At 44.0% G+C, this 23,468-nt stretch overlaps 1 protein-coding gene across 1 annotated transcript; it reads right to left on the bottom strand.

The window, feature by feature from the left end:
- Positions 1 to 36: 36 nt before the first annotated feature.
- On the bottom strand, positions 37 to 22,305 carry LOC125980524 (fibroblast growth factor receptor-like 1). Its single transcript, XM_049739763.2, has 7 exons — positions 22,010 to 22,305; positions 21,224 to 21,319; positions 7,820 to 8,092; positions 3,557 to 3,643; positions 3,193 to 3,477; positions 2,266 to 2,619; positions 37 to 2,138 (listed from the first exon to the last, which is right to left on the bottom strand). The coding sequence occupies exons 2-7, from the start codon at positions 21,306 to 21,308 to the stop codon at positions 1,708 to 1,710; spliced, it is 1,515 nt and encodes a 504-aa protein (XP_049595720.1). The 5' UTR covers positions 21,309 to 21,319; positions 22,010 to 22,305; the 3' UTR covers positions 37 to 1,707.
- Between the last annotated feature and the right edge of the window lie 1,163 nt (positions 22,306 to 23,468).

The raw sequence follows: 23,468 nt of genomic DNA, 5'->3' as shown, positions 1-23,468 counted from the left end.
TCTAACACACCTATGAACACAAAAAATACACAATACCACATTTTGTTCATTTAATCAAACCACCAAATGAGATGATTTTATATGAGAACATTTGGGATTGTCAAAAAAAGAACCATTTGCATACACAGCTAAATCAACTACATGTGAATAAATTGTACTTCAAATATACTAAACACGACACAAAGTATACTTATAATTACATGACATAGAAATGCAAAACGCCTTACTCAGAAAAATAAACTTCTTTTGATACATTAAAAAAGAAAATCAAAATAAATTAAATATTCATGACTCAATTTGATTAGAAATGCATGGAGCTTCACAAACTCATTTGGTTGAGAACTCTAAACTAACGGTAGCAATTTGGCAAGTTAATTAAAAAGACAATCAGGTAACACTGAAACATACTCCACTCATCCCTTGCAGTCTTGGACTATGTTGGTAAACTTGCCAGACACTTCATTGGGTGCCCATTAGGCACAATTTAATTGACATACAAATTATTGCAAAAGCCTTGGCAAGAACTATTGTTTTGATTGACACTGTCACAAAGTGATTTGCTACAAACCACAGACACACCACAAATAAAAGGTCTTTCCATATGTAAATGATGACATAAGCCTCGTTTCCACCGACCAATCAACCCGACTCTACTCTACTTTAGCCCCGTTTCCACAGACAAATCCACCCGGCTTCACTCTACCCTACTCGCTTTTATTGGTAGCTCCTCTGTGGTTAAAAAAAAAAAAAAAAAAGTAACCCGGTTCTAAAACGTGACGTCAATATTTTTATGCTTTACCTGCATTTTGCCTGCAAACACAAACGACTTCTCTTGGGTTACAATCTGCAAAGTTGATAACAGCGATGTAAACTTACACGCTTGCAAACAAAAAAAGTCAGCGGTACTCCTTAGCATGTTTGCTTTCGCTTGCCCAAACTTTTTTTCAGTTGCAACGATTAATCACAGAAACGCACTCCATTTTTTTGCCCGTGCGTGCAGTGCGAGCGACGGTCGCTGTAACGTGACGTCACTAACGAGGTAGGGAGGGGCTCGTGAATTGTGGCAGTGAGTGTAGAACCGAGCAGAGTGGATACTGTCGGTGGAAACGGGACTATAATGACCCTAAAACTCGTTTTTACCAGTTACATGAAATTAGACTTTACTAGACCAAACTCACAATAACTGTTAGCTGGATGCCTCTCTGATAGTGTCAATCAACCGAGCATAAATATCCTTGCAAAGACAGAAATTTTAAATTGGGAGTTCAGACATTTCATGTGATTAAAAAAAAAAAGATAGTGGTCTTCATTGTAAAACACGAAGCGTCTTTCACAAGAGAACAACCTGAGTAGGATGCGTCAAACCCCTTTTGTCCACCTCCAGTACCATTTTGAACAGCTGATGAAACCGAAGGTGAAGCGCGAATTCCGGACACTTCCTTGCAAACGTGACCTTGTTCATGAGGCCGCAACAGCTGCGTTCACACTCACACCAAACACAACTTCCCGTCCTTTTTAAATTAAGTGCGCAGGCAAGGACTGGCGGATCTTTAGTGGTGTGAGAGTCTGACAACTTGGACACACACAAAAAATATCAAATCAAAGCGACAGCACCATATGTGACGTTGTCTTTTGACTGGCCAATTTGGGGTGGGTTCGGTTCCCCCCCGACAATGTCCCGCCGTGAAGTTTTTCTTTTCTGATCTGCTAACACTGGAAATGAATGTGTTGATGCTGATGCACTTTGCCGTCCACATGGGAGTGCGTGTGCGTGTGAATGTCAGTGTAGATTTTGGGATAGATCTTGGCCGGGATGGCGGCGCTTCCCTGTTTGAGGAGGAGCTGCTGCTGCTGCGCCAGGTACTCCTCGTAGTTCAGGGAGCTCCCGCAGTCTTTATCCGGGCTGGACGAACCGGACGATGGCGCGACGCAGCTTCGCTCTCGCTCTCGACACGGTGGGACCCGGTGGGGGGCGGCGGCGGTGTTGCTGGGAGGGGGGCACTGCTTTCTACTCTGGCAGAACCAGAGAAGCACGGTGCCGAAGATGAAGACGATTCCGGCAGGGATGCCAATGATGACCGGCCAGGGCAGAGAGCTGGAGGCTGCCGGAAAGACGGGCATCATGGGGGGCTTGGCGTCTGCAAAAGAAGGCCACCGCACCAAAAGTGTTTATTGATTCAATATTGGGTTATCTTTGTCTGATACATTTGATGAAAGTATGACTTATACTACGAAAAAAACTTTTAGCCATTTGTGGGCCCTCACCTGGCAACACAGTGAGGAAGGCGCTGCGGAAGCTGTATCCCATGGTGTTGGCACCTAAGCAGATGTACATGCCGGCGTCCTCCTCCTTGGCGCGGGTAATGAGCAGCTTGTTGAGGTAGGAGCCGTCGGGTCGTGACCACACCTCCCCCGTGGGCAGCACCACGAAGCGGTGGTCTCCCACTTCAATGGTGGAGTTGTAGCGGCTCTCCTCATTAGTCTCCACACGCTTCAGCCACTGGATAACCGGCTTGACGTCGCTCCTCACTTTGCACTGGAACGACGTGGTGCCTCCGTAGTCCACCGTGGTGTTGAGGGGGTGAGTGCCCGTCAGAACAGGTTTGGAGTTGGTCCTCTCTGTAGACACCACACAAATAGAGATACGCTTTTTATGTGACGGCTCTTCTGGGGATGTCCGCACAGAGCTTGGCCTCGGGCGTACAACTCTGACAGACAGACAGAGGATGGAGATGCACGTGTAACACCATAAGCATGTGTGATTAGTTTCCTCTCTTTCTCTGCTCCCGGTTGTACAGTGCAGGCAGCTGGCCTATAATCAGATCCAGATTGGGTGGAGGGGCTTTGAGTTAAAGCGTCTCTTGCGCCCGCCCCCCCAATTCCCCAGAGCGAGCGCCACGGGACAAGGCCTTGCTCGCCCGCTTCCTCAATGTGCTTCTCATGGACGTGATTATACACATTCATCCAGCATGTGGGGAAGATGTGATCGCAAGTCAGGACTAGGTGCAGAAGATCAGAGACGGTTTGAAAGGTTACTGTACTTCCGCTGTAAAAAAATCACACCCGCTATTAGAGTAATTATGAGCATGCTGTAAAACTTCACATCTATATTTGCACTTTCTGTGTTGTTCCACCAACTGCCATCCTTGCTTCCATCTTTTACACTAATATCAGCTTTCCTGCGATACTCACGTATAACCTCCACTTTATACGTAGCGTTGATTTCTCCCGCCCGATTGGACACCCTGCAGGTGTATCTGCCGCTGTGCTCTGGCATCAGGTTCTTCAAGGTCAGGGTCCATTTGTTCTGACGGCCCTCGCCGACCTCTTGCTCGGTCAGAGGCCGGTCGTCCTTCAGCCATACGATGTCCGGCCGAGGCGTCCCGCTGGCAGTGCATTTGAGACGCACCGAGCTGCCCACCGGTCGGGCTATCACTCTCTTCCTCATCTTAGCGGGCTGGGTAAAGCGGGGGCGCACTGACCACAAAAAAAAAATCCTCTAATCAACCATTACTTAATTAATCATGACTTAATCTATGCGTGATGCAAGACTTACCAAGCTTTTCTGCCAAGCTGTCAGAACCATGCTCTGAATGTGCACCATCAAACACGGCAAGTCTGGTCCTATCAGAGCCTGAGTCATCTGGTGAAACAAGAAGATATCCCAATATAGCAATTTTTTAAACATTTCAGGAATTTTCAACTCTTTTAATTTCTAGTTCCTGGGTACAAAACAGCATATGTCTAAAGAAACATTCAGGACATACAATATCTTGTATTATGGAAAAAGAGGCCCCGAGCGACCTTGAGAAAGACCTTCAAGTTGCCCTTAAGGAGCCCGTTGGCACCTCTCATGGCAGGCCCTGACATCAGGGTGAGGTAACACTGGAAAGCGGAGTAGTGTGAAAATAAAGAAGGCGCCGGAATTCCTATTAAAACGACGCTGCGACAGCATCACTTGGCGCCATCTCTGTAAATTCACCATTTGTACATATAGCGGGTCGCATGCTTGGGTCAGACTGCGTAGCATTTGGGAGTAATACGATGCGAGTTTTTCACGAGCACAATTCCAGGAGAGACAGCTGTGGCGTTTATGTCAGCGTCTGACATCATGCAGCGCAGTTAAGACGCGGCTTACGGAAAGTATAATGACTGAAACCCAATCGACCGTTTGTGATGCGTATCGACCTTTTAAATTAAGGGGTGATGAATTAAAAGGGTTGCCAACAATCTCCGGCTGACACCGATGCTAAGTAGATGATTGGTAAGAAAATCATATTTTGTGTGCCAGCGCTTCACGCGTTTTTCGGACATTGCTTCACCACATACGGGTTGGCACGCTCCGGTACCGGGTAAAGAGAGCAGATGTGACTTCTAACCCGCCTCGTCCCTCCACCCCCCCCGAAACCCCGAAAGCTCCGGAGGGTTCTAGGTACAAACCCTCCTTTGTTTGTCCCCTGCAGCACCAGGCCTAGCCATGATGTCACGGCTATTTGAAGGGCCCTCAACTGGCCAACTATAATAACCCATTCCTTTAAAAAACATTCTGCGCTGGAAGAAATCACCCTGTGTTGCTCGCTTAGGCGCTCAACATTCCTGCCGGGTCCTGAACCTCCCAATCCAAACAGAACACGGTTCCTCATTGCCGGAGTTTCTTTGGACCGTTTCCCCCCCCAAAACTCAATTTCCTTTCAACGTTTTGGTGAATTTGGGAAAACAATGGCGCCCTTTATGCATGATTTATTGCTAACCTTGCCATTATTGTCTTTACACAATGCTGGCTGTAGACAGAGGTCAGGTTGAACATGACATTGCTGCCCATTCATTGCTATTTTAGCAAAGCCGCTCAATTAATAGCAATACCTTGAGTAGTGCAAACTAAATACAAGCTGCAACTTCAATTTACTCACCAAATGTTTATATTATAAGTGCTTGGTGAAAATTCCAGCAGTCATGAATCAAGAACATGAGTAGGCTACACATAGAGAAAAAAAAAAGCTTAAAATGCAATCCACCTTGAATCCTTGCATACTCTTGTTACAGTGTTTGGGGGGGCTGACGCCATCCGCTCCCACTTCATTCACAAATCCAGCTACAGGAAACAGGTCACTGGCCTCCTGTGCCAGTTGAATCACAGGAAAAAGCCCGGATGATTTGGGCCCACAATGAGCTCCAGATGTTGATGGCGACAATGTAATGCAAGGGGAAAGTTCATCACACTCCACTTCCACAGGTGATCAGGGATACACAGGACATAGTGTTTAGCCTGAAATCATCACCAGAGTGGAGCAGAAGATGCAAATGCTATCAGCCCTGAATTATTCTGGCGTTTATTGCTCGTAAAATCCACACATAAACATGACGGTCCAATGTTTATGTGACTTCCCGGAGGTTGCTGCAGGCATGGCTCCATCCTGGAGGGGGAGCCTGGAAGTGATGGGGCCAGTTGTCAGGAGACCACCCTAAACAGGCCTAAACAGCCAGCTGGAGGGATTGAGGAGGCGCCATGTTGCACCGACTGACCAGATTCTTCAGATAGCTTTAGGGAGGACAGGCTGTCTGCGGCAGATGGGGAAAGGACCCACTTCCCCGCCTTCCACCACCGCCACTCGCATCTCCCTGCTCACATCCGTACTGATGGTCCTATATATCTTTATCTACTCTTGCATGGTTTTGCCGCAGGATCGCCTGAATGTGCTCTGACCTCATTCAAATGTTTTTTCAAACAAATGTTAAGATTTCATAAACTCTCAATTGTTTTCACTGTGATCCTGGTAGTCCTGATTTTATAAACACAACGGGTTCCCAGAGGCTGCTTGTAAGTTGAATTGTTTGTGCAGACACATTAAATTTGATTAAATTAAGAAATAATGCGATAAAGAGGGAGGAATGTGGAAAACATGACGCAAATGAGAGTTCGCTACAATAAGATGGATAATAAAAGTGTAGCTTCATCATATTTTATATACAGCAGAATTTGTAGTACCGTATTTTCCGGACTATAAGGCGCACCTAAAAATCTAAATGTTCTCAAAAGGCGACAATGCGCCTTATAGTTCGGTGCGCCTTATCTATGGACCAAATTCCTAAATTTAAACTGGCCTGAAGCATTGTGTCATGAAATCAATCATAAGTGGCCCGCTGAAGACTATGAATCATGAATCAAAAAGACTATGGATCATTATTTTGTGATTATAAAGTAATTTGTTGCGTCTGAAGTTGAAATAAAAAAGATAAAATGGAGAATGATTTGATTTGGATTAAAAATCTGACATGGTGCATTAATGGTGCGCCTTATAGTCCGGTGCGCCTTATATAAGGACAAAAATTTTAAATGGGCTATTCATTGAAGGTGTGCCTTATAGTCCGGAAAGTACGGTAATACCAAGTAATCATTTTATGCAAATGACAACGCCAGACAAATGTCTGATAAACTCAAGCATCTATAATTACACACTAAAGGTGGCCATAAAAAAAAAATTGTAGCAGGCCAACCAATGGGGACTTTCAAAAAGACTTCAAATGACACGCTGCTGGTGTCCTGTTATAATTTCAAAATGAGCTCCAATTAAAAGTGATGGTAAAAACTCACAACGGCCTTTATGTGATGACGTCTGACTTTGATGATACGCGGCGTAGCACAAGGAACCTTGACATTAAAGTTGGCTGTATGCCTCCACTGCAACCTTTCATTTCAGCACATTCAGCAGACACCCCCTTTGAACTCTTGGAAATAAACATGCGTCCACACTATTCCCAACACACAAGCCCCGCTTTATTGCAGTAAGCACCTTTTTTCTGCCGTGCTTCCACATCTGCCTGATTATGGTTCTTCTTCTAAGGAGAGCGACAGTGCACATTCTCCGGCCTTAATTAGGCCTCTTCGAGTAATTAGACTAAACACAGCCTTCACGCTCAGCTCCGCTCATTCATCATGCGCCGCTCCAGCCCCAAAAGGAAATACACCCGCTGCACACACACAAACAGACACAAAGGCTGTTGGCGGCCACATTTATGCCTCATTCAGAAGATGCGCGACAGCCTGAAAACCAAGCGGCCCGTTTACGCTGACTGCGTTTCTTTCGGTGGCCCCCCTGCCGACGATGAGAGTAGCCTACGGCGGAGGAAGAGCTCCAGATCCATTTGATTCATCAAGGATGAAGTAGTATGAAACAATATCCCGTGCTGCTGTTGACTTTGGGCACTGAGAGGTAGCGGCTGTAACACGCTCAACTAGGAAAGGATTCACCGTTAAATCTTTGGAAATCCACTTGCTCTCGACCTTCACCTCAGGGAGGAGGGGGTGGGGGGGGAGTTCCTTTAACAAGTGATCCACAGCATGTTAAAATGAACTTTTTTATAAAAAGATATAATGTTCAAAATGTGACTAGATTATTCACATTATATTAGTACTTCATGTGCTTTCTTAAGTGAATTTGACAAGACTTACACGTGTGGTTGAACAATTCTCAACCTACAGGGAAAAACGTGCCGATGAAGTCACATGAAACTTTTTGTATGATGTCATACAAGCTGTCAGCCTATCACGTGAGGGCTCAGGCGACCATAGTAGAGCCGTGATTGGTCGTTACCTGAGACCTGAACAACTGCAATGTTATTGCAAGTGGCAAAATGGCCGCCCGCTGAGATAGATAAAATTGGATTTTGCTGCTTCATTGATATTCCACAAACACAGTATTAATCTTAATAGCGTGTCCAGAGTAGTGGGGCCAATTAAAACATATTATTTTAAGGAACAATTTTGAGTTGACTTAATTTAAAAAATATATCAATTTTAAAAAACGAACTTTATCCTTACCAATGACAATGAGGGTGTAGTTGACGTTGACGCTGCCAAAGCCGTTTGTGGCTTTACAGATGTACGTGCCCGTGTCGTCCGCCTCCACCTCCTTAATCTTCAGGCCCACGCGGAGGATCCGGAAACGGATCCAGCCGCTGTGGATGTTGCGTCCATCTTTGGTCCACATGATGAGTGGAGGAGGATCTCCTTCCACCGGGCAAGGCAGCTTGATGGCGTTCCCGAGTCGAACCGTCTGTCGGTGAATAACCTTCTCAGACACACGTGGAGGTCCTGAGGGTGGACACGCATACAAAGCATAACTCTCAAACTCTCTACAAAAGAAATCTAGATTCAACCAAATGTAACAAAGATATATGTAGTAGTTGACTAGGTCATAAAATGGAAAATTGACAATATGTCAAGCATAGACAGATTTCATAATCACACATGTAAGGATAATTAAGGCTTTTATTTTGGAAAAATCATCCAATTAATGAAAGTATATTATTTAAGGGGAAAAACTCTCCGTTTTACAGATTGGCTTGAGTACAGGAGATCATTGTTGAAGCACGAGTCGAGCAAATGGAAAAAAGGAAAAAAAAAACAGCTTGGTCAGAGGCAGATGGAACGAGACTGAGGTAATTTGTCATCTTCTTGTCTGATTACCCACAAATGCTGAAACTAGATTGTAATAATTGGACAGGGCCTGTCGTCCACAGCCAGCACAGAGAGGGCAAAGTGTTCTGGCTGGACTTTTTGTGTAGCGTGCAAGAGATCAAAGCTGTCGGTGGGGTGCGCGGGGCGGGTCGCACTTCGACGGACATTAATTGGCTGGGGTCCGCTCCCTCAGATCCGGTGTAATGAAGCAGGGCGAAACACTCTGTGATGGTGTTAGGAGGCCCGCACCACTGCTCGCACAACACCGGGCACCAAGCGAACCCCGATCCTCGGCCCCGCCCCCTTTAAAGCTAAACAAAACCCTGAAATACTGAGCGGACCAGACAGCCAATCAAATGCAACCAAACCCTATCGCTAGTCTGGGCCTCTGAACAAATGGCCTGCTCTGGTTGCAGTAAAAACAATGGGGAGGGTAAGTACACATGGCTTCTCCCAATGCATACACACATACGCTCAAACCAACACACACAGTCACATTCCTCTGGTGCATTTCACACATAATGGTAAACAAGAACTTTATTGATGGGGCTGCAAAAAAAAAAAGGCGGGGAGGGCAGCCAGGTAATTCCATCTGGTTGTTTCATCCGTCACATTGCCGACAGATGAATAAGAGCTGCGTGTAGAACATCTGGGCGGCTGGGTCAAGCGAAAAGGTGGGATTTTTTTTTTTTTTTGGGGGTGACTCACATACTGTATAGATTCTAAGTTGAAAAGCATGTTCATTTGCAGCCATGTATTCTATCATGCCGGTACATGGGAAATTGAAAGTGTCGTTGTGTACGTCTGTGACGAGAACGCAACCGCAGTCTTTTTGGCTGTTGTCAGCTGGCGCATATCTCACCCTGCTTCTACCGCAGCAGAACACATGCGCTGCTGTGTCTTCACAATTGGGTCACGGACCGGTGTCGGTGACCTGATTTTGCTCAGTTCATGACTTGATGTCAGATGTTTACATGAAAATTACATAAAGTGTAATTCTTTGCAAATCTCAGCAAATAGGCCTCAGTGTTCTTAATCTAGCACTCCACGAGATTGTGTGTCCACAAAATCAAAGGAAAAAAAAAATCATCAATTCTAATCAAAGCTCCTTTCCAAAAAGTAAGAAAACTTAAAAGTCAAAAGTTAACTCAAAGTCAACCAAGTGAGGAAGAGTTCACAGTCAACTTCCAAGCATGGACTGCGTGCGACCTCGGGGGTTTCCTTGAACTGTAAACTCAGATCAGTGAGTCTAACAAATGCTAAACACAAATCTGGCATTGAATCCTCCATGATACATTGTGACTACTGTAGCACACTGTAATATTCCTTAAACATGTGTTTCCACTTTCATTTACTGTCTTTCATCACTGTCATCCTTACTGTGGCGAAGATATGGTAAATGATATGGAATGTTATGTGGGACCCCTTCGGCTCCAGACGTTTACAAATGAGCCTAATGCACGAGACGCTTTTGGCTAGTGCTCCAAGCGTTTGGAATGTGCAACAAATTATTTCCTCCCTCAATCTCCGCTCTTAAAAAAATATCTTTTGAACTCCCTTCTGACAAACAAGGCAAAGAGAAGTGCCGAAATCAAGGACGTGGTCTGCATCACGTAATAAGTATTTGCGCTTGCGTGCATGACCGCTATGCTTTCTTCAGTAAGGGGCTCTCCTCCTCCTACTCCCTCTCAAGGACAGGTTCTCTTTAACCTTGAAGTTGAAAGCGCCGAAACCACAGAGGCGCTCTGTGCGGAACGGAATAACGTCTTTATCTGCATGATTGAAAGGCAAAATTTAATCGCGGCATTCTGATGAAAAAAATGAACTAGAGCTGCACTCTGGGTCACCGCGCTGTTTCCCGGGCCTACTACGGCGAGCCGAGGTTGTGATGAACGTGCCAGCTTCACGTCAAACTGGCTGCGTACTCAAATTGTTCGAATTACTCGCCACTCTGTACGGAAAACGATACACGCGACCATATGGGCTTCCCCGTCTTGCGGCGCTGGTATGGAGCGCCTTATTATAGCCGGGCTCCATGTGTGAATGGAATCTTTCATAGTGCAGGAAGAGGAGGAGAAGGAGGAGGAGGAGGAGGAAGAGGAGGTCTGGCGACTTACAGAATTAGCTCTGTTTGTCTTTGCTCAGTTTGGGGACGAATTATTTTAAGAGAAAAGGCCACATTCAATAAGTTGCATTCTTGTGACATACTAAATATAGAGCTATAGAAAGCTCATGATGTGCAGGGATTGAAGTCATGTCGTGGGAAAGATGTTAGGAAATGCCAATAAAGGAGGATAACAAAAAAATCACCATTATGGTGGATTGAGTAATGTTCTTGTTTATGAACACCTGTGGATTTGTAATGGCGTGCAGATGTCGCCCCCAATACTCACACACAAATTGTTATTCCAATCACTACAAACATGTCAATAAAGGGTGGGCTTGGCCGCTGACAACCATTTTAATAACCAACACCTGGAACTTCAATGACTGGATCATACTTGCAACACCGCTTGCCCCATCCAGGACGTGGTTACTCAAACATCTGTAAACATCATCTCGTAAAAAAGGAGTTGCTCCTTAATCTGCAGCCAAGTGCAAGAATTTGTTGTGCGTTCAAACTCCTTTTGTACACAGCCAAACCGCCGTGATTCATTACGACGAGAAATGCTGCTACGTTATGTGTGATTGTAATCCTTTTTAATATGATGCACAATATTTCTTACCACAGCAGAAGGGTGGTGGCAAAGAGGAGACACACTAGAACTGAAAATAAAATAAAAGTTAGGAAAATGGTTCACGTATCTCTATCGGTAATAGCCAAAATAAAAAATAAAAATTAAAAATCAATAAATGGACTGAATAAATAAATAAATGGATAAATAAATGATTGAATAAATAAATAAATAAATAGATAAATGAATAAATAAATAAATAAATAAATAAATAAATAAATAAATAGCCTCACGGTTCAACTTTGGATGTTAAACTGTGCAGTTGAACCTTGACCCACAAGTTTAACTTGTTTTGTGACCAAGCTCTTAACTCAGTTTACCTGCATACAAACCAACACTTGCAATAAACTGACATAGTATTTTGTTAAAAAAAAAATAATAATAATATAAATATTTATAAAGGGTGTGCCCAAATGAGTTGAGGTTGTCTATTCAATAAATGGCTGAAGTGCCCCCCCACCCCACAAGCTTCACTGGAGCAGAGGCGTAAGTGAACTTCACTAGTATGTCAGATTTTAGCTCGCAACACAGAAAAAAAAACAAAAAAAAACAGCAACAGTTTGCAACTTGAAAAGCTCAAGGCAAAATGCCACTGTAGTTACTTTAAGGATAAATAGCAGAGACAGATAACAAGAGAATGCTTCCTCCTCTTTCCCCTCCTTCCTCAGTGGCACTGTGTCAGGCCAACAGACCGTACAAATGCAAACAGACATCACAGAAGAGCGCACTCTAATGGAGTCTACGCTAGCAGGGCTCTATTGCATTTTGCGCCTCTCACAACCTCAGGCTCGATTGTGTAATGCACATCAACAAACGGGGCAACACAAAGTTCAGGGTGAGCAACACGAGCTAGAAACCAAATCCACGCTCGGTGACTTCACATGAGACTGGAGAGAAGGCGAAAAAGGTGAGGAGAAGGTTGCAGCCCAGGGAGTGTGTGAAAGGCCGCGAGTTTTTGTCAGGAGCTGGCTATACATTTCACAAGCACAGATACAAATCAGCATTACAAAAAAAAAAGAAAAGTGAGCGGGAGGAAGATAGGAGGCGATAGCGGTCTTTTCAGCATCCCGGCGAGAAAATCAATCCCCGTTATTCCCCCTCACGATTCTTTCCAATCAATAGTTAAGAGCAGGGTAAGACCAGTCGGGGGACAATGGCTCTTTCTTCAGCACCATCTTGATGGAGGCTTGAATAGCAACAGCATCCGTGGTGGGAATGCTAGCGACGAAGCGATTGGGTGACTTTAGGAACAGCAGGAGAAGGAGCGACAGAGAAAGCGGTAAGGAGACGCTCCCTGATTAAAGCAGAACCACTGGAATAACATGGCCCTCTTGTTCTCACTCAACCTTTCTCCACAACAACAGGGCAGCCCCTGCCGACTCCATGAAAAGAACAAAAAAAAAAGAGAAGAAATGACTCTGGCGTCATAAAGCTTCTAGAAACATCTCCATCACGAGGCCTGCCCATAACGGGGCCTACTGTGGCGCCTTTGAACTCTAAGCTGCTATATTTCATTAAACTTGACGGCCGGGTTGCCTCACTCGGCGGCATGTGTGTGTTTTTGCTAGCTCGTACCACTGTCGTCTGAAGTTACGGCACGGCGCAAATCCATGCTCCGCCCACAATAAATCAACGAGACATAAACGGTTTTATCGTGTTAGGGTCCCTGCAGTGTTTCAACAAAGACCACCTCTGTTTACATCATGATGACACGTTTAAATGGTTTTGTCTGTGGAAACAAGCAGAGGTGCTACTACAAACACCATATAAAGTATTCTTAGGGAACGGGAGCCTCCTGAAAACATCGTCTACCAATTCAGAATGATCACAAGTCAAGGCGGTGCGGAATCCTCAGAGGAGTACTTTGATGATATGAAAGGACTCTTTTAATACAGGTTAAAGGTTCCATAAGCTATTTTGCTGTCTGGGAAGTATAGAGACTTTTTTGGAAATTCCTCAACCTGAATTAAAGGAGGTCTTTCATGGGAGGTTTGCAGCGGCCTTCTTCTTTATTAGATGTTAATGTGGAAATGGATTAGTTCATACTTTTGTAATGTCCTATGAAATTGCTAAAGTACAACTTTAGAAAAGAGCCAGTTCCATATATAAATTTAAAGAAACTAAAGAACTCAATATAACTTCCACATATTTTATGTTTTACACGAAAATGTGAGCTATATTTTTCACTATATGTATATATTCAAATATATATTGTAATGTAACAACAAAAAATAGAAATAGCAAACCGTCAAATAATTTGTTATAATAATGCTCATTATCAGAATTGTTAAGAAAATATTTTGCAGAGGGGAAGTACTATTTCTAATAAAACAGTGTTGTTTCTAAGTATTGGTGGCAAACGTGAGAAATAGCAAACCGTCAAATAATTTGTTATAATAATGCTCATTATCAGAATTGTTAAGAAAATATTTTGCAGAGGGGAAGTACTATTTCTAATAAAACAGTGTTGTTTCTAAGTATTGGTGGCAAACGTGAAACCGCAGTAATCCAGTGGCATAACTTTGAAATGTAGGCCTGCCTTTGGCCAGACGTGCGCTGTCACAAAGGGGCCACAGTGAGTAGCACTCTGCCAGCTTTATCTCACTCCATTAGGCGCAAGACTGGCGTGCACACCGGGACTGAGTGTGTTCTTTGGGCCACTTATCTGAGAAGAGGCACCGGAGGGGGGGGGAAGTCTGGGAATGGAGAGAAAGGCCAGATAGAGTGACAACCAGACTGAAGGACAGGACGAGTGGCCCCGGCGGTCAGGCTGGCTGGGGGTCGGGGGCGGCTGAATGAACTTGAAGCCAAAGTGGGGCTGTTGTAGAGAAGCACGGGAGCTAAGATGGCAGAGAGGTCTCCTTTAACATCGCTCATAGCGAGAGGAGGGCCGCACGGGGGAGTGCAAGAGGATTAGGCGGGCCGAGGCGGTGGTAAGCAGGAATCTCAACAATCTCACACCCAGATCCTGGGCCTGGACTCGGCCACATGACTCTGTTTCTCTCTGTAGCCCAAAGCAGGGTACAAGACAAGCACCTGTTTATTGCTGTCTGTCGGTTTGGTGATGGATGGACCATCAAACATGTTTTCCAATCGCAAACAGTAACTAAATGAAAAAAAAAGAATTTGTTTTTGCAAAATCATGTCGCGTACATCTGGAACTTTCACTTCCTTGCAAGCCGCATTCTGTTCAGTTTGCGGCTAGTTTTAAGAGGCCCATCAACAGTGAGGTGCATCCTGCCACTCCCTTCTTCTCACATCTTCTGCTGCATTCCGCAGGCAAAGCAGACTTTTCATCAGCACTCTTGTCACAGTCGGGGGTACAGTATGGAGACACGCAACGAGCTGCAGATGTTCCACAATGTTTAGTCACTGTCACGCTGGTTTGAAGTGATGCCGGACAGTGGCCAGACATACTCTTGTTTGTGTGATAATGGAACAGGGGAGCTCTTGAGATCTCCATCAGCTCGTCTCCAAGTTTAGAAAGTGAGGAACAGCCGTATTCCGGGAATACTGGCAAGAGGCAGAACTTTCCAGGTAGTGTTGTGAGATTTAAACTGGAGACAAGTTGCTGGTGGACCAGCAAAGCTCCCGCTGACAGCGATGGGGCCTTTTCACAATCCAGGAATATCGTGTAGAATCAATCCGTCATCGTGGGAGCTGTTGAGCCTGTCGTTAACATGTGCTGCTCATTTTTTCACAATTGACAATTCCCACTTTGCTTTACCACTGATTGACATTTTAGATTCATTTGAGAGTTGGTACATCAGTTCTGTTGTGACATTATACACAATATGGAAAACGCTAGATCGGGAAGTTAGAGCAACAGAAACTGAGAATAAAAGCAATGGAATTAGATTTTGAGGTTAGAAGTCACATCTGCACACTTTAACTGAGCCAGTGGAACGTTGTGAGGTACTGGAGACCACTAAAGTGTATCTAAACAACGTCAGTGAGGTACGGGCCAAGTTGAGTCTTTGCACACAGAAGCTCAGAAAACATATGCTCGGCATTTTTACCACATTTATCAACTCAGTGTTGGACTATAAAGTTATGGAAACCATTGTCACTTCTTTTGCAATTGACAGAGCTTCAAGTCTATAGTGAAGCACCCACATATGACGATTTATTTCCTCTCAGAGTTGTCTGATGGCTTGGTCAGATGAAGAATTAAGATTCATGGGTCTAGGCAGGGTGTGCCTTAAAAAAATGACTTCCTTCGGGCTACAGATGATGATCATAACAGAGACGCCACTGTAAACATAGTTAAGATCATCTCTTCTATTAATCATCCATGCTTAAATGCCTTTAAGCAGATACATGAATCATGTCAATAAATTGATAGAGTATGAATGGAGGCCACATGTGCCAAGTCCATCTAAACTGACTCAAGTAGTACATATCCGTACGCATGAGGAAATGCAATCTATTTCACTGCATGGTGCAGTCTGGGATCGTGCGTAGCCTCACTGTAAAGAATGAAAGATTATGCTCCTTGCTCCCGAAATGATTATTCCTTGTCGTCCTATTCCGTGCCGTTCCAACTTTGAGCGGGGGACATATTTTCCATTCATCGCAGATGAATCAAGTCCCGTCTTCGCCTCTGCCGCAGCACTTAGGGAAGGAAACGAGGAGCAGCGTGACAGCGTACGCTTGAGCAGTGAAAACTTCTGTTTTGATGAAGTGTGACAAGCATTGGCCCGAACGGTATTGAAACTCAATGAAAGGGGACAATGTGGTAAAGAATTTCCGAGGTCACTCAAAAGAATTGCTAATGAAGAAGAAAATGGGATTGAAAAAGCCAAAAAGCTATGTGGGGTCTCATTGAAGCCCATCAGAGGTGAACTGAAAGGGGGTTTGCGGAGGAAGAAGGAAACTGGGAGGCGGGTGCCTGGAAGTCAGCAGAGGCCTCATTCAAATTTTCTTATCCCGAACGTTCCCTGGCTCGGCTTTCTTCGAGCCAAGCCAAGCCGTCGCTGTTTCCACGGCCATAACTTTCAATCAACCATTAAATGCACAACAGGGGGGAGGGGGGGTGTGTGTTTATGTGAAAGACGGAGAGGATAAATGTGTGCTAGTTGCTAAGGCAACAAGTGATAAAAGCCTCAAAGTGAGGAGGCAAACAGAGAAACGCATTTGGATTCTTTTCGAATCATGACGTACGTCAGTGTTCCTTGACTTGTTTTGGCGTTGTGATAATGAGACTATAAAGCGTCACAGCTGGCGATGACACGTCCAGCAAACAAACAATTACAGAAGTTGGCAAGAAATGCTTCTGCAGTTCAAATCAAGCGCATTGGATTGCATCACAATGCCGGTAGCACCGAACCTGCTGGGCCGAGACGACATCCCGAAGGCTGCCATCATTCAAATTGGGCATCTTTTCTTAAGAAAACAAAAGGTTGTCATGGTTTTTTACAGACTACGGTGTAGTTTCTTTGCATGCCAGCTATATTTTGTGAAGCCAAGTCAAACACAGTGGTGTTTTTATTATTTCTCTTTAAGAATACGATAGCAGCTCTTTTTTTTGATGGGTGAGACATCATTTTGGGGAGGCACTATAATACTTAAAAAAAAAAAAAAAGTTTTTTCCATTTACATTTCAATTCCTTGTGTTCAGAAGTGCTTGGTATATATTGTAAAAACATATTTAATACAAATACAGTAGTACCTTGACTTTGACTTAGGAGTTCAAGTTCAAGGAGGGACTAAGTTCTGTTGAATAATACTTAAAAAAAAAAAAAAAGGGTTTTCCCATTTACATTTCAATCCCTTGTGTTCAGAAGTGATTGTAATATATTATATAAAAAAATATTTAATACAAATACAGTATTACCTTGACTTAGGAGTTCAATTTGTCCGGTGGCCAAGCTCTTATTTCAATTTACTCACATATCAAATCGATTCTCTGCACTGAAATTAATTGAAATTCCATTAATCCGTTCCAGTTGAATGTTTTTAATAGGAACGGACTACTTTGGAGTTTTTGAGCCCGATGTCAATTTTGATATTTCACAGAAAGAAATTCCAATAACCGACGGGCCAATTCATTTTAAAAATATTTCCACTCATCCACCCACATACAGGCTCGCCTCCAGCCATTCGAACTGTTCTCACATTGGCCGCTGTCATCTGACGCCAAACCAAGCAGTTGTCAAGTACACAAATGGCCGCCTCGTATTGTCCATCCAGTAAATCCGGTCGATCACCGAAGTCAAAGCGGCAAAAAGCGTGGTTAGCATCTGAATGTTGATTGTTCGACACATTGATTAACACGTGGGGTTAACTGGTGCATTTCAGCCAAGGCCATGTGTGGTCTGAAAGCATCCCCAAGCCAAACTAATGAGCTCTGGCTGCAGCCTCTTCTCTCCTCCAAATACAAACAAGTAAGCATTAGCATACAGCTGACAGAGATAAACATAGAAAGTGGACAATGCCTTGTTAAAACTCCACATGAATGCTAATTGGAGTGGCCATTTAAGTCAGTCAATGAAGGAGTGTTGCTAAAAGGGATTATATGACCCCTCTTAAGTAAACACCGAGTGACCTCCATTATGACTACTTATCACAGCTACAGCCCTTTCCTTTCTTTCCCCTGCGAGGGGTGAAGTCTGACACATTCCTCGGCCTGCCAACTGCCGGGGTCAGCGGCGTGCGCTGATGGACACGGATTGAAAACAAGCGTATTGTTCTCACCTCTGGGAGACGTAGAGTGGGGCTTTTAAAAATTGCCTCATTATCAAGACGTTTCCAAGGGTAATTTGCTTAATAAAACATGCTGTACAATCAGATATAAAAACCCCGTGCGGTCAATATTGCTAGTTCTCACGCACACCTAAACCGCAGCGCCTCAGCACCCTCTGCTAAGAGTGTTTCAAATTAATCTGCCCCGTCCAACCTGTGGGACGGCCACATCATAATCCACCCATTGTTCGTCGCAAATGGACCACCACTCGGTAAACGGGAGCTAAGATGAGCCGAGAAAGATTGAAGGGGGGGGGGGGGGGGTGAGGAAAGGTCAGTCCGTGCCTTGTTTTAACAACAGCACATTAAGTTAACCTACTTCCTCCAGCTTTACAGCGGTAATAAAGTAGAGGAAATGCAATGACTCGCTGGCGAGACTGACTCTGCCTCGTGCGATGATGTATCGGTCCTACAGATGGAGCTCAAGCAGAAAACGAGCGACGTTCCTGAACCCTGAAATGGAATATTCAAACATAATACACAAGGCAAGCTATTCTTTCTGCCCCCCCCCCCCCCCCCCCTCAACCCCTCCCAAAGAGTATCTACCTTGGCCCTTCGCTAGTCAGGAGATATTCCAATACGACAAGGACTTTGGGGCATTGAGTTACTTTTGAATTTCACTTCATTATGCGTAAAGGAAATGGAAAACTCTGCGGATGTTGCCAAATGGCCTCGTGATTTTAACAGCCACTGGCGTACCGTGCATCACAATACCTCCTTGTTATGGGAGCGTGATGTAACGGTGCTGTAAAATGTATATTTTCCGACAGGGGTGCAGAGTGTGCGCTTAAGCTTGTCCAGATGTCTACAAAGGTGTGTGTGTGTGCGTGTGTGTACACATGATGCAGCAATTGTTTGCTGATCATTGAAATGCAAGGAAATAATGTGTTGTGGTATTTGCCAGAGCAGACACCTGTTTTTCTTTTCATTCACATATGTGCAGAACACACGTTTTTTCAAAATACACAAGAAATTGGACTGCTGGAGCAAAGTTGAGATGTTGGAGTATAAACTGGCATTTGACTATATTTAACCAAATTTCCTCGAGGGGAATTTATGAAAAATGAATGCTTCAATTGAAGTGTTGCTTGCAATGGCTTTGATAAAAATCACTCAGAATGTTCTGAACTCTTGGCTTCGTGCCAGTACTGACAACTAAATCATGTTGACACCGTTGTTGTTTTAGCACTTTTTGCACAACTTGCTTTCGTCAAAGAGCTGGAAAACACATTTCACAATCCAATAATAATTTCCCGGTTCAATTTCAGTTTGTATTTGAACCGTCCCCTTCATATTTCTTCACATTTTTGACATAAGACCAAACCACACTTAACAATAATTCAACACTCAACCACAACAATCAGTCACCACTGCGATGTTTCAAATACTATTTTGTTGGAGGGAAGCTACATTTCAAAAAGTTGGAAAAAGGTCAAATTAAGTTCAGTTGTTCCGCTTTTATTTTCATCCTAAAATTTCACCTGTTTTTAATATAAAACTTGCCAATTGGGAAAGATTGCTCCAATGGCAAATTTATTGAGATGGTATGTTGACTCCATTTTGCCTCAATAAATCAATTTCACACAATTTACTAATTCATTGCAATCCCCATCTTGATTTAACATCACCCGTGTAACATTGGTCGTCAATGCAAAAACACAAACACGCCTCAATGGCAAGTGGAGGTTCATTAAAGCAAGCAGGCAGTGGAAAACGGAGGACCGAAAAGTTTCAGTGGTCTCTGATCCTGTCACCGCATTAGAGATTGTGCTGGGACACATCACTGGGCACCTCCACCGGCTGGCTGCTGGGGGTGGTTGGGGCACCAGGGTGGAGGAAGTGCAAGGGGGGCCAATTCTCGCTCGGCCAGGCGCAAAGTCTTTCCGATGTAGAGAGAGGGGATGGGGGGTGCGGGGGGGCGCCCATATGTTTGTGTGCCACAAGGACAGGGGGTGTGTGGGATCAGATGTCACCTGATGACTGACAGCGACAGGCTTAAAATGCTTTCGCTCAAACTTACGGCCTCCTCCCTGGCTGCATTGTTGAGCTAACAGCAGGAAAGCGACACGTCCGACGTCGTTTTACTGTTTCCAACGCAAAATTCAAAGGAGGAGGTGGATGAAGGTGAAGAGGGGGGGCCGAGAGGGGGTCTGGCCCTTTATAATTGAATTTACATTTGTCACAAATGTCATCATGCATTGTTAAGTTTTACAGGGGTCGTTTTACAGCCTCTCTGGGCTTCGCCTGACTGCGAATAGCGGGTTTGAGTTGGAGCCGCGGTCTGTATTTCACATGCTGTCAGAGCGGAGCTGTTGTCGTTGGACTATAAAACGCGGCTCAGTGTATCAAGCCGCAGGAGCTTGTATTGACTCTGCTTCCACATGATCATTCAGGATCATCCAGGAGTGTTTGCCAACTACATATCAGTCTGCACATCTGCTTGAGGAGCTTTCACAAAAAATGATGAGGAACAGGCTCGATTTGACGGCCCATCTGTTCATCCGTAAACACACAAAATGGCCTCTAATCGTATTTAGCCTTCAACGACTTGTTTACTCTCGGTTTAGTCGTGCCGCGAAGGCATGGCCGCCACGCTGTGAATGAGGCATTGTCTGAGCGCCGACGGACCTAATCCCTCCCACACACGCCCACTCCTCCACCCTTCTAAACCAACGCTACCTCTTTCCTGCATCCCTGCTGCATGCAGGTATCAGACGCCCCTCCGAAGTTTGAATTGCTTGTGACAGATCCTCCTCAAATGGAGCTGAGATCACATTCCTGCATCATTTTTGCATCGGACATGTTTGAGACGGCCGGTGATGCTGTGTAAATTTACACAAATGGCATCCACGTGTTCTTGGGGGACCTGTTGACAGGCATGCTGCGTGTTCTCTTTAGAAAGTTATGTTCTGAGCCTGGCACGGGAAACTGTGAATTGTGGTCAGTATCTCGGCCAGCCAGCCGCGGGAGAGCTGGATTCTCTACACAGACTTGTGTTCTTTCACCCTGGGAAGCTGATGGATGATGTTTGTTTGGTTTAGCTCTGGAGAATGTGCACACACACACGCACACATTTGAGTCGAAGCAAGTTTGCCCTTCTCTCATTCCCTAGCCAGTGTTGATTTTGGGCTCCTTTTAGTTTTTTTTAACTTACTTTTCCGTCTCTTACTTCTCTGTGTGAAAACATTAACTGAGACTTTCCCCCCCCATACGCTTGAGTTATAATGAGCCATGCACACAAGCGTGCCAGTCTCACAATAAACGAAAGAGTTCACATTCATCTCACCTCGCGCACAGTGGACCAGTAAGACGGCCTCCAAGAAGAACAGCACAATCTTCAGTACCGCCATAGCGTCCAAACACAACTTCATGCTCTTTCAAACTGAAACAAAATGAACACAATGTGACATTCCAAATGGAAAATATTACTTGGAGTGCAAAATTATGATCCACTAGTGATTATCAACAACCAGGTGTGGCGTGGGAAGTTATCCGCTATTAATTAAATGGCTTGAAAATTCTTTACTACAAATAATTTATTCATTTTAACTACAAACCATGTTTATTTATTTATCTATCTATGCCAGCGACATGAGGTGACAGGGAAAACAAAGGTCAATCATTTACCTGTCCATTCCTTTTTTGTTACTTTTTTTGGGGGTGGGGGCAGTTTTATGAGGTGCCGTAAAATATATGCCTCGGCTCATTAATGGTTGCGAAACTGCTTTACGGTGATGCATATTTAGACAAAGTTGATCATTTTTCTACTGATGAAAATGGTCACAAATGACAACTGCTCTCAATAAATTAATCATCTTTTTCAGATTGTTTTTCCTCAAAGTTGAACTAGAGTGCAGGAATCTGTTCATGTTCCGTATTAACGAAATTTAAGTGGTGAAATATTTTCCACAATTTGTTTCCAGTGATGATACCGTTACATCTTCGCAAAAAGTCCTGTGAGGTTTTCACTAAGAGTCTCGATTTCAGTAAGAAGACAAAAAATACCCCAGAGTTAATCAGAATGATACATACAGACAAAAAATAGATCGTTATAAAAATGCTGATGACAAACCTTGATGTTGACTGAATGAAGTCAAGCCCGTACCAGCCTCTTGACACTTTTAGTCCGCGTTGAGTCCATGAATCAAAAGTGCCACTTCTCGTACTTCTTTCAAACTAACGTAACCAGTATAGATTGTCGATGACATTCAAACAACTTAGCAAAACACAGAACGACGATCAAGTCTCGCCAAATACCACCGCCCCCCAAAAAACGGCACCGTATGTTAATATGTAAAACGAGCCCAGCGTGCCTCTTTCCTACCTCTCCGCCTCTGACCATCAAGTGACTCGTGCCGTGCGCAAGCCCGTCGAGCGTGTGCGCGCTGAGACTTCTGACCAATCAGAGAACGCGCATGCGTTAACCCTTTAACTCCCGGAACAAGTGAGCCCCAGCATGCGTCCCTGTGGAAAAAGTTATATTTTGTACAGTAACCGGTTTTAAGTTTTTATTTTTACGTCCCCACTTGAAACGTGTTTTTTATTTCAACGGTGTTATCATATGTCACATTTATGGTGGCAAAAATTTGGATATCACCAGATTTGGGCATTTTAACAAGGGGGTGTGTAGACTTTTTATATCCTCTGTATTTGTAATTTCAACTAAAGAAAGTCTGATTTTAATGCTAGCTAGTAGACAGGCTAACGGAAAAGAGCATTATTCAGGGGTGTCAAACTCATTTTTGTGGCCAAATTGTAATTATGGCTTTCTGCACAGGGCCGTTAGTTATGTATAAATTTACATATGATGGCCTCATATTATATATTCACTACTTTTAATAGTAGAGTCCAGTAAAAACTGTTTGTCCAAATCATCATAAACTGTTTTTGCATTTATTTTAAAGTGTATTTACAGTATTAAATAGTTGAAATACTGTACATATACAGTTGGCTAAGTGGTGAGCTGACGAAAACTGATGTGCTGATGAAAGCTACTTTCTACCAGGCAACGAAATGCTGCCACCTTTTGTCAATATTTGGATATTTCAATCATAGCTTATCCTTATTTACCACATGATGAAAAATCCATCTATTTACTCTTATGCTGGCAAATACAGAATGGTAGGAAATCTGATATCGTCTAGGTTATTGGAGGGGTCGGGGGTCATACGTTAGGTTTATTTGCTATGCCGGCGTTCCCAATAGTTTATTTTACAAAAAGCTTTAATTCAAATATGCAATATTAGTTTCCCATGCAGTTAGAGGACTTAAAAGTGGCTCATTCAAAGCAGGAGTGGCTATGAAATCCTTCTCCTGATCCAAGTGTGGTTCAAACTATAAAAATACTTAGTAGGGGATTATATAAACCACCGTGGAATTCAATTCAACCGGTTACACACATGCATTTCGTAAGCAACGTTACCTATTTTAGAAATACTATGTGGGAGGAACCATAGCTCACTTGGACAACATGAATCTAGCTATGTCTTCAAAATCTTATAAGAAAAAAAGCAAAAATGACCAGCCAAAAG

The sequence above is a fragment of the Syngnathus scovelli genome, chromosome 14, assembly GCF_024217435.2.
Source record: "Syngnathus scovelli strain Florida chromosome 14, RoL_Ssco_1.2, whole genome shotgun sequence".
In the NCBI taxonomy this organism is placed as follows: Eukaryota; Metazoa; Chordata; class Actinopteri; order Syngnathiformes; family Syngnathidae; genus Syngnathus; species Syngnathus scovelli.
This window is presented reverse-complemented; position numbering and strand designations above follow the sequence as displayed.